The sequence below is a fragment of the Styela clava genome, chromosome 6, assembly GCF_964204865.1.
Source record: "Styela clava chromosome 6, kaStyClav1.hap1.2, whole genome shotgun sequence".
Classification (NCBI taxonomy): Eukaryota; Metazoa; Chordata; class Ascidiacea; order Stolidobranchia; family Styelidae; genus Styela; species Styela clava.
Window position 1 is genome coordinate 3,410,180 of NC_135255.1, and position 12,446 is coordinate 3,422,625.

The window sequence follows — 12,446 nt, forward strand, 5'->3', positions numbered from 1 at the left end:
ACTGTTGAAGAGCACTGTTCTAGTCAACAACTTCTCCCTTATTCGTGAATTTGGACAAATCGAAATTCATTCCTGCATTTTTGGCATGAGAATCATTTGTACACTTTTTGTTTTACTCATATTCTTGAATGTGCGGTGTTCAAATATTGTATATATTTGTTTATCAGTGAGATTCCGTCCCAGAATACTAAATTCATTCACCTTTCAAGTCTTTCTTTAAAACTTCGTATGTAGTAAAGTAGATATGTTCTTTGTCTGACTAATAATTCTAGAAAAACTAAATATCTAATCCCAAAAGAAAACTAAAAATTCATATTCATTCAAATAAAAACAAAAACTGCGTTCATAAAATAGGTTTCTACCTGTCGACAATTCATTACTTGAAAAAACCTGCTTCCATATGATATATATATTTCCTTCGTAGGATTTTGCTAAAACTTCCAAATTCCTGAACTAGGCAAAATATTCATAACGTAGAAAAAGTACCACTTTTTGGGGAATTCCATGCAACATAAATAATTTTCATTAATCTGAAAAAATACGCAGTTCCGAATTATATATACATATATAATAATAATATATACAGAAATATATTCTATTGATGACACGCGAATAACTTTTATAATAGTTAGTAGAATATATGTGCGAATAAATTATTCTAATGCAAGTATCAGAAGATTTCTAACGAACGTGTGTCAAACTGATGTTCAAGAGCGGTATACACTAACTAAATTTAGGTTACGCCCATATGCAAAATACTTATACGGAGTTGACAATTCAACGCATCGTTGATGAACCATGGGCAAAACATAGATTAAGTGACAAATGTTAATGGCTCGATGTTGAACTTGTTAGTGTTGAATGGAGCGTATATATTAGAAATAATTAAACAGCAAAGTCTTGATTGAATAGTAGAGCAAGAATACTGCAAGGCCAGGCTTCGCATTCGAATGCGTTGAAATAATGATCAAGCATTTGATGCAGATGGATTTTTCAATTTGTACGATGTATTGTCCATCCACAAAAGTAATAATTCAAATCAATGTATACTAATACAGGTTTTCTCAAAAACGGCCTCGCCCTGCCTCACGATTACTGAAGCGTCAATGCTATACTATGTGTATTTTGTTTAAATTAAACGATAGCTTCTTATTCATGATTCACGTACCTCCAGGAGAAGCGAAGAGAAAAATATTTGTGTACAGTAACTTAATAAATGGAGTGTCATAAAGAATATCTGGTATTTTGATGTAACACACACACACACTAAACGGAAAATACAAATGGCTAAATTTTATTAACGCAAGGAGATACAAATTTTTGCTACCTTACCCAATTCAATTACCAACAACTGCAAAATCACATTTATTCTTTACAGTGAATATAAAAAAAACATTTCAACCTACACAGAAGTTAGCTTATTTAATTTGACAGTACATATTCGCATGGTTGGATTTGTAAATGATAACACAAGAGTAATAGTGATAACACAGTTTAGCATATAAATCAAATATTTGAAACAATCCATATGTTTTTATTACCTCACAGAATTACTTTCGTACAATCCTAATAAGTGATGGAAAAAAATGAAAAATATTTTTATTTTGCTGAACAGTCTATTCCCAACACTTCAGGTAATTCAAACTAATTTTGACTCCGCTTCTCAATTTAAATACAAAAAACTTCAACATAACTTTGATTAAAAAAAATCTTGTCACCGACGTACATTTAAGAAGACCTAGCATAACTTGTTTTGATTCGTTCTTCCAACAATGTACGAATATCGAATTCAAAATTACGTCATTAAAGTTTCATTCAGTCGAAAACTACGAAATACACGATAATATGAGTTTGAATATATAATTAAAGATAGAAATAATTTGGAACAGAATTTTGATCTAAGTTGTAATATTTGAAAAATCCGTTTTATCTGATATTCACTATAACAGAGAAATCAGCAATTGACGTATTCAAAAAATTCTATTTCAAAATCACAACTCGAAAGGAATGTCAAGTCCACTATCTTTTATTTTTTCTTCGTATAATTCATCGAAAGCTGCATTTTCATTTATTGTAAAATAATTCTTCCACTCACCAACTTCGCCTTTTCTCATGAACTTTGACTTTTTAAAATCCATTACCAAATTTTTAACATGTGAGTAATTTGTACTTTTGTTCTTGCTCATACTGTCGAATGTGCAGAAATTAAATATGATATCTATTTGTTCATTTGTTAGTTTCTTTCCAAGAAAGTTGGATACCGCAACTATTTCCCTTTTCAAGTCCTTCTTCATAGCTTCGTACGTGGTAAAGTAAATGCGTTCTTTGTCTGTCTGAAACTTCTAGAAAACAAGAGAGCAATGCTCAAAATATATTGAAAAGAAGGTCAAAGACCTTGAAGCATCGAGTTTGCTGAAAAGATTGGTGGACAAGGTTGGCGGGGTGGTGAGGTGTAGTAGAATAAGTGTTTTTTTATAATGAAATAAAACAGAAAAAATTTGCGTAAAATATCGTTTTCCAGGACTCAAAAAAAAATTTAATAAAGAAAATATACTAAGAGTAATAGCTTCCTATCGACTATCTCCATATTTAATTATTATATTTATGCAATCTGTTATTCCATTTGTTGTGGCAATCATCCCAACCACAACAACAACAACAACAAGAATTTAGCAAAAGGATCCATATGCTTCTTCTGTGCTTCCAATAAGTAATAAAGACAAGAGCATAAGTTAATTTGAGCAAGGTATATTTGCCTAATTGAAAATTAATGCAAAATGAGTAACAACAGCTTTTTACATTTGGGTTTGACAGTCACGGAATACCATAGATCTTTGAATGGGGCGCAAAAATTTAGAACATAATTCAAGACTAACTATCTTATGAAGTTATTTTTTTCAAATAACCATTGTAGCTTCATTCAACACATTGCTGTTGTGTTGACATGTGTTATAAAGCATGGATGGGTTGGATAAGTTATTGTCCAACACTAAACTCAACTAATAGCCTATACTTATCAGGCAATATTTCATTAAACGATTATTTTCGTGTCTTATCCTAATATATAATTACTTCTGATGATTAAATATGAAAATGAGCGCAGATTTCACATTCGCCAAGAGGCTGTTTACATGCATCATGTTCATAAAGTGTCCCTACCTCCCAGTATGTAAGAACATGAGGAAACCAGCTTCCAAACATGATATTTCCAGAGCTATAATTTTTTAAAAATTCACTCCAGGTTCCTGGGTGCGGTAGTAGCATATTCATGACGTGAAAGAAGTAGAAAGAAACGCAAACATCTTTCGCATTCCGGGCGACATAAATTATCTTGCATTTGTTACCCGATTGAATATCTTCAGGCAGGAGTCCGTAAGGGAGATGCGTCTTTATTAGCCTGCAAAGATATTATATGCTGACTGAAAGATATTATTGAATTGTTGGGGTTCTAAAAAATCGGAATTTATGTAATGCAAAAAGGTTGTAACACTCGGTTTAAGATGAGATGTTAGAGCCCAAAGCGCCATTTCATTCACTTTCAAAGATTTTAAATAAACAAACTCATTACTCATTGCTGAAATGAAGGGTTGATATAACCACGTGGACAAAGCGCCTACTTTTCGGTCTTTGGCCTCTTTCAGTATTTACTTGATAATGTTATCAGGAAAAGAATTGAAATCTTACAAACGTTATGACAGTCGCTTCAGAAAACTAGCTACTTGTATCAAACAGTTATATGATATACTAACCTTTGCTTATTCTTTTGCCATTTTTCAAGCGTTTGTATTCCCAATAACACGTTGTCCGTCATATCCACTGCTTCAAGAAAGGGAATTCGACTCGAAAGTGGCTTGTCTTCAGCAACGTTGGTATCAGCATTGTTGCAAATTAACCAAACAATTTGCTGCATCCATGTTGTACCTTCGTTAAAGTAAAGTGTTCAATAACTTTTATTAGTTTCGTACGACTTGAAAACAAATTAAAAACATTTTACTGGGAAGACTAGTTTTGCATAGCATTGCATACTGTGAAATTGCACTTTTTTGTAGATTGTGTTCAATGAAAGATTTGTAATTTTAGCGAGAAAGGGACGTGTACTAAAAAAGATAAATCAGGTCATATAAGTAGTAATAATAATTTGATAATAAATACAGGTGAGATGAAAAATGAATAAAAATGAAAAGCCTAATTACAATTTTGGCTTCATAATTCTATTTTCAACGCCACGGGGATGTGTGAATTTACTGGCATCCGACTTTAAAATCATTCGGAGATGTGATCCAGAAACAAGTTATCTATAAATGTCACCTTTTACAATGCACTCACCTTATTTTGGATAAGTAGCAATAAAAACATCATCATCCCTAATTTTGAATTTTAGAGCTTCCTCATACACAGCAGCCATTCCTGTGTTGCTTAATAGCGTTTTATATCCATTGGATGCAGTATAATGTATAGGATATAGGTACCGTACCCTCAATATCTGTGACAAACCAGTCATATGAAGCAAATGTGCTATTCCGAGTTTTATCATCAGCTTCACTTCTGAAAGTTGAATTATCCTGTTAAAAAATTCTCCAAATATAAAATGTTAGCGCAAGGATGAACAATGTAACGTGAAAGTGTTTGATCTCTGGAAATATTACTAGGCAATATTTGTTTTAGTGAGATTATTTAAAAAAATTTTTTATGTTAAACTGGATTAATTGCATTTCGTATTACTGCATATGATACCGGCAAACAGTATATATTATAGAAAAGATGGAACCTCGTAGCAGATTTCTGTATACAGTACTATTTATATACTACTTACTGAAAGAGTATCTGTCAATCATTCGCATTGATTTCCATCTTGTTCTTGCGTATAAAAACGCAGTAGTAAGAGCTATTGATAGTATAATACCAACTTGCATTCTGGATGATTTAATCCAAGTTTTCAGTTTTTTCACAGAATTCTCTACGTAATTTTATGAAGCTAAATACAAAGGTAAAAAAGGAATTGTCGCGAGGATTGTGTTCTACTGAACGTCGACAACCACCCTACGATTTAGCGAATACTTTTACCATGTCGTTCAGAAATTTTAGGATGAATATGAATGCATTCAACCTTTTTTTATTGTGTTGCATCGAAGATAGATACGGCCTTTGGATTAAGCCTGGAGCGGCCAACCCGCGGCCCGCGAGCCGCATGCGGCTGTTGCGTCGGTTTTATGCATCTCTTTTCGCCTTGGTTATATCAAGGAAAAAATAAAATGCAAACTACGATTCATCTCAATTCGATCATTTATCGTGCAATATTCTTTTATGTCGAAGATACATGAACGCCCTCATTCAATTGACCCCGCAATCGTCCATTATTACGCCCTAATCAAATTCGTCGTTGTGGGACGTTTATTGCACTACAAGGGCTGCCGTAATCGTATCAAAAACGAAGTTAGGCCACAAACGCGCAATTTACCGTTAGAGAAAAGTAATTGAATTGCAGATAAACCGTCACAGATTACGTCGTCGACGACTCATTTAATTCTGAGACGGATCGTTTGAAATTCCCTCTAGTCTCACATGACACTGCAACTGAGTTGAAGATGAGTCTATCCTTGTGGGGTAGACGAACTGAAATGCGCTTTATGGGAAGGGACTATTGACTTATGGATAAGGTCAATGTCAAACGAGCTGCGTTTAGAATATTTTCAATGTTTGGATCAACATACGTCTGCGAATATGTGTTTTCTACCCCCTAAAACACATGAAATCGAAGCATTGACTTGTTTTGACTGACACCCATGTGAAAGAACTGCTTTGATTAGCTAAAACGACAGACAAACCATATTTAAAAAGCAATATTCAATCCAAGAAACACCAGAAGTCCCACTAAGTAGCATGCATAACAATAAATGGCTTGTAAATTTCCGTCATAATCATGTTGCTTAATGACATTTACAATGAACTAGCATTCTAGCAGATCTGAATAAAGGTGTATCTGATGTTCATGTGTGTTCCTTGTTATAATGAGGCTCTTCGCGGTAATGAACTACGAGATGCAGCTCTTGGTGTCTGACTGGTTGGAAACCACTGGATCAGGCAATCTATAACCTACACAGGTAGTACAAGTAGTTTATGTTCCGACTTTCCGTGTAACTATCTCGTACATATATTCAACCACAGTATATATATAGACAACGCTATGGGTGGGTCGCCAATTGTGGACGCAGCCTGCTAAAATTAATTGCCATCAACAGCAATACAACCGTATAAATGTAGTTCAGCAGTTATATGAGATATATTTGAAATACCAGCGCAGAAGATAAAACAAACAATGTCCTACATTGATTTATTGCAAGAAACGAAATATTAGCATTTTGTGCTCGGCTCGGCGTCCGTTACCCCAGTGTGTATGACAGGGTGGTCAAAGGTTGTCGGTACCGGCAGCTAAAAAATTATTTTTGCATTGTTTGCGGGCCACGATAGTGCCAAAAATAGGTAAACAGTGCAAAACAAAAAATGCAAACACATGGTTCTCAGGCATTGCCAACCTAGGCTAATAGAATCCGCATTCGATTTTTAGTTTTCTATGATTCCTATGTTGTCAGCATATAGGATTATTCCCGACCAAAACGATAGAATGTCAGATAACAATATAGACCCCCAACACATCATTCAACGTCGCTAGATTTCTCAGCTAGCCATAATACAATTCAGTGACATTAGTGATGCAACTTTGAGTGCCGCTGCTAGATAACCAACTTTGGTTCCCCGCGCCTTCCCTTCCCCAGTAAAATCAAATATGAATTGGTCGACACAGCTCAAGACAAAAAATAACCCGATATTTCAAATATACAATGTATGTGCAACTGTACCTATGCTCTAACCATGGCAATCCTAAACTTATCCACGCTGTTTCATACATAAAATCACTAAGAAAATACAACTGTTTCTAGAGTTGTGTGCCAGCTTAGAACTTTGATTTGCTATAAATAATTATGAAAAATGTTGAGACTCATTAGCGATCGTTTCATTTGAAACATATGATAGTAAAATTTTAAATATATAAACAAATTCCCATATTTAATTAACTTTCATCGGAGAAGTTGTTTTAAAATATCAAATGTCTGTGGCCTATTCGTCACTCTTTACAACAGTGGTTCTTAACTTTTCCAAGCCTACCGAGTTCCTGCGCTATTCAGCAAGATTCCGCCGAACCCCATCGTTCTGAACGGCTGAAATTAGGAGCCCTATCCTAACTTTATAAAGGGGAAGCTATTTTCGTGCAAGGTTATAGAAATTGAACGTTATTGTGTAACCTTAGATACCGATACCCCATGTAGAAATAGTCTTTGTTTTGTCACAATAGTGTCGCCGGCAGGGAGAGTGAATGTCTTTTGTTGTATAAGTAACGCCAGTGAAAGGGCGAAAAACGGATAAAGAAATAGCAACTTTGAAAATCCAAAAGATGATAATATGCCTCAAAAACGTCGGTAGTTCAATTCATTCGTTTCTCAAACTTCAAACTGCATTGAAATGCGGATAAAAGCGTTTGCGAATTGTTTTTCATTTTACTGAAATAGAAATATGATATGACTCGGCGCCATATCGCAAATATTCAGCTTAAAATTCTTGGTTTGTCACAACAACCCGAGATATTTCAAAGCCATAAGCAGAAAACATCTAAAAGCGCTACCATAGATAAAAACAAACACCAAAACGCGCGACATCTGTGGAGATATGAGTTTTCTATGAAACGTACTAGAATCTAAAAGCATTGACGGGTTCAATAAAACTTCTATCTGCGTGAAGCTGTACACACAGCTAAGCAAATTCATCGGTCGTTGAACTTTTAAGCTTGAATATCTGCGATGAACTAGTTATTTTTGCATAATTAGTAGGCGAAGTAATATAAAAGTCCCATAATATAAAACTGTTTCAAATGACCTCCGTCGAACCCCTGGAACAGCTCCACCTAACCCCAAGGGTTCGATCTAACCCAGGTTAAGAACCACTGCTTTACAATATTTTGCTTAAACGTTAACATCAGTACGTTTAGTTTCATCATTGTTAAAAGCAACCCAAATGATGGCCGAAACTTATACATTTTTTATATCAAAATTAAAATTAAATATCAAAATCGCTATTTTCATTTTCTGTTTGTCGAGCTCATCACAAGCTGCATTTTCGTTCAGTGTGGAGTAATTCTTCCAGTCACCAACTTCTCCTTTTTACGTTAAATTGGACAACTCGTCCCCGCATTTTTGGCATAAGAGACATTTGTACTTTTCTTTTCAATCATATTTCCTAAATGTGCGGTGTTTGAATATCGTATCTATTTGTTTATCAGTAAGATTCCTCTCCAGAATAATAAATTTATTTCACCTTTCAAGTCTTTTTCATAGCTTCGTATGTAGTAAAGTAAATACGTTCTTTGTCTGACTGATAGTTCTAGAAAAACTAAATACCTAAAAATTATATTCATTGTAATAAAAACAAAAACAGCGTTCATAAAATGGGTTGCTACCTGTAGAAAAATTATTCACCTGAAAAAACCCGCTTCAGTATAATATATTTCCTGCGTAGTGTTTTGCTAAATCCTCCACATTCCTGGACTAGGCAAAATATTTATAATGGGAAAAAAGTACTATTTTGGGGGAATTTCGTGGAAGGCGATACGTAAGTAGTTTTTACCTCGGTATCGGCATCATTGAAAATCAGTCAAGCAATCTGATTTATAGCTATAAAATGGGAAAAACCAATTATAATGTCTAGCAACAATCCGGCAGTGCTTAGGGGTAAGCGAAATATATATCACAGCGAAGTATATATATATACAAAACGAGTAAACAAGATATAAAGGCTCACATCGTCTTTATAGCAGGCCTAACTCTAGCAATTCACTACTTTTTTGAAGTGAACTATATTTAATTATACACATGCACCGATTTTTAATGTCCACAGAATATCTTATTTCGCAGTTTAAGTCAAGTACGGAGAAATATATTTTATTGATGTCACAAGAATACCTTTCATATTAGTTAGTATAATATAAGTGCGATTATCTTATTCTAATCCAGGTATTAGAAGTTTTTTTACTTGCCTGTATCAAACTGATGTCCAAGAGCGGAAGACACTAATTAATTTTAAGTTACGCCCTTATGCAAAATACTTATACGGAATTGACAATTCAACGCATCATTGATGAACCATGGGCTTCTCGTAGATAATGTAGCAAGTGATCAAGCATTTAAAGCAGATAGATTTTTCATTTTGTACGATGTATTGTCCACCCACAAAAGTAATAATTCAAATCGAAATATACTAATACAGGACTTCTCAAAATACGGTCACGTCATGCTTCACGATTACTGAAGCGTCAATGATTGATACTCTGTTGTGTATTTTGTTTAAACGATAGCTTCTTATTCATTCAATAAAAATAAAATTGATATTCTTTTGCTGAACAGTCCAACACTTCAGTTACTTCAATCTAATTTTCACTCCACGCCTCAATTTATAAACTAAAAATGTAAAGGCATGTTTGATATCTGAATTTCAACATAATTTTGATTAGGGGCATAAAAATTGCGACCCGAATGTCCACATTAAAGTAATTCAAACGTTTAATCATTGTTGCTGTCGACGAACAGATACTATACACGCGATATTACGCACAGTAATTATATTGGGTCCTTTCCTGGTTCCTAAGATTTGTGACCAAATGATACTGAACAAAAAACATTGTGAATCAATCAGAGATTTAAGACATATCTTGTCACCGACGTACGTACGTTTATGGAGACCCAGCGAGATTTGTTTTGATTCGTTCTACAATCTACGAAAATTAAATACAAAAGTATGTCGATGAAATTTCGAAAACCTTGAAATAATATAAGTTTGAATATTATATAGATATATAAATTAATAATTTGGAACCAAATCTTGTTCTATATTTTAATATTTGAATCATCCAACATATTTGATATTTAGTATGATAAAGAAATCAGCAATTGATGTATTTAACAAATTCAAATTCAATTTTAAAATCACAATTCGAAAGGAATGTCAAGTCCACTATCTTTTATTTTTTCTTCGTATAATTCATCAAAAGCTGCATTTTCATTTATTGTGAAATAGTTCTTCCAATCACCAACTTCGCCTTTTCTCATGACCTTTGACTTTTTAAAATCCATTCCCAAATTTTTACTATGTGAGTAATTTGTACCTTTGTCTTTGCTCATACTGTCGAATGTGCAAAGATTGGAAATGATATCTATTTGTTCATTTGTTTGTTTCTTTCCAAGAAAGTTGGCTACAGCAACTATTTCTTTTTTCATGTCCTTCTTCATAGCTTCGTACGTAGTAAAGTAAATGCGTTCTTTGTCTGTCTGAAACTTCTAGAAAACAAGAGAGTAATGCTCGAATATATTGACAAGAAGGTCAAAGATCTTGAAGCCCCGAATTTGCTAAAAAGATTGATGGACAAGGTTGACGGGGTGGGAGGTGTAGTAGAATAAGTGTTTTTCTATAATGAAAAAAAAAAATTGTTCATATAGTTTTCTTACCTCCCAGTATTTGAGAACATGAGGAAACCAGCTTCCAAACCTGATATTTCCAGAGCTATAATTTTTAAAAAATTTACTCCAGGTTCCTAGGTGCGGTAGTAGCATATTCATGACGTGAAAGAAGTAAAAAGAAACGCAAACATCTTTCGCATTCCGGGCGACATAAATTATCTTGCATTTGTTACCCGATTGAATATCTTGAGGCAGGAGTCCTTAAGGGAGATGAGCTTTATCAGCCTGCAAAGATTTTATATGCGAACTGAATGATATTACTGACTTGTTGGGGTTTTAAAAATTCGGAATTTATTTTTGCAAAAAGGTTATTACACTCGGTTTTAGATTAGATGTTACGGGCAATGTTTTTGAACCAATGGCCGCAAATTTTGCCCACCTAGACTGACGGGCCATGTAAGTGTAACGTAAAAAGTTATATTTTGTGAACAATATTTATGGTGGTACAAAAGCAAAAGTAGAAAACAGTAAGCCTTGAGCAAAAACCAAATTTAATCGCTATCTCAAAAAATTCTTTGATCTATTTTTTTAAAATTTGAAACATCAAAATTTGGTTTTAGTTTGGTTTTGTCAGCATCATGCGGACTAAATTGAATTACTCAACGGGCCTGATTTGGCCCGCGGGCCGTAGTTTGCCCATGTCAGTGTTAGAGCATAAAGCGCCATTACATTCACTTTTCAAAGGTTTTAAATACAAAAACATATTACTCATTGCTGAAAGGACGGGTTGATATAACCAAGTGGATAAAGCGCCTACTTTTCGATCTCTGGCTCCTTTTAGTATTTACTTGATAATGTTATCAAGAAAAGAATTCTTGGAATATTACGAACGTTATGACAGTCGCTTCCGAAAACTAGCTGCTGACTGGTATCAAACAGATATGATACTAACCTTTGCTTATTCTTTTGCCATTTTTCCAGCGTTTGTATTCCCAATAACACCTTGTCGGTCATATCTACTGTTTCAAGAAAAGGAATTCGACTCGAAAGTGGCTTGTCCTTATTAACGTTGGTATCAGCGTTGTTGCACATTAACCAAACAATTTGTTGCATCCATGTTGTACCTTCGTTAAAATATATGATTTTATAAACTTCTATAAGTTTAGTACGACTTGAACAAATCAAAAACATTTTACTGAGAAGACTAGTTTTGCATAGCATTGCATACTGTGAAATTGCACTTTTCTGTAGATTGTATAAGATAATATTGATGAATCAACTAAATGAGAAACAAGATGTCATATAAGTAATATAAAATCAATGCCATAATTTGATATTCAATGGAGGTGAGAAGGAAAAACAAATGAAAATGAAAAGCCGAATTACAATTTTGACTTCATAATTTTGTTTTCAACGTCACGGGATGTGTAACTTTATTGCCATACGACTTTAAATTAGTCGGAGATGTGATCGAGAAATAAGTTATTCTTGAATGTCACGTATCCATGAATGTCGTCTTTTACAATGCACTCACCTGATTTTGGATAAGTAGCAATAAAAACATCGTCATCTCTAATTTTGAATTTCAGAGCTTCCTCATACACAGCAGCCATTTCTTTGTTGCCCAATAGTGTTTTATATCCATTGGATGCCGTAAAATGATATAAGTAACGAACCCTCAACATCTCAGACAAACCAGTCACATGGAGCAAATTTGTTATTCCAAGTTTCATCATCAGCTTCACTTCTGAAAGTTGAATTATCTTGTCTCAATATTCTCCGAATATCATATGTTAGCGCAGGGATGGACAATGTAACGTGAAGAATGTTTAATTCATGGAAATATTACCAGGCAATAGTTGTTTTAGTAAGATTATTTAAAAAAAAATGTAAACTTGGACTAATTGCATTTCTGCATTAGATACCGAGAAACAGTATAGTATA

The 12,446-nt window shown here is 34.0% G+C and overlaps 2 protein-coding genes across 3 annotated transcripts; both read right to left on the bottom strand.

Annotated features, from left to right (window-relative positions):
- Positions 1–1,288: 1,288 nt before the first annotated feature.
- On the bottom strand, positions 1,289–8,496 carry LOC120331045 (sulfotransferase 1B1-like). 2 transcript variants are annotated; one of them, XM_078114098.1, is made up of 5 exons: positions 4,814–8,496; positions 4,327–4,545; positions 3,750–3,921; positions 3,160–3,397; positions 1,289–2,342 (listed from the first exon to the last, which is right to left on the bottom strand). In XM_078114098.1, exons 3-5 carry the CDS (start codon positions 3,908–3,910, stop codon positions 1,992–1,994), a joined length of 750 nt encoding a protein of 249 aa, XP_077970224.1. In that variant the 5' UTR covers positions 3,911–3,921; positions 4,327–4,545; positions 4,814–8,496; the 3' UTR covers positions 1,289–1,991. The 2 variants fall into 2 exon arrangements, with proteins under 2 accessions (XP_077970224.1, XP_077970225.1); XM_078114099.1 differs by having other exon boundaries at positions 4,327–4,562.
- Positions 8,497–10,031: 1,535 nt separating this feature from the next.
- LOC120331083 (sulfotransferase 1E1-like) lies at positions 10,032–11,693 on the bottom strand. Its single transcript, XM_078113781.1, has 3 exons — positions 11,455–11,693; positions 10,551–10,605; positions 10,032–10,382 (listed from the first exon to the last, which is right to left on the bottom strand). Exons 1-3 carry the CDS (start codon positions 11,691–11,693, stop codon positions 10,032–10,034), a joined length of 645 nt encoding a protein of 214 aa, XP_077969907.1.
- Positions 11,694–12,446: the final 753 nt, after the last annotated feature.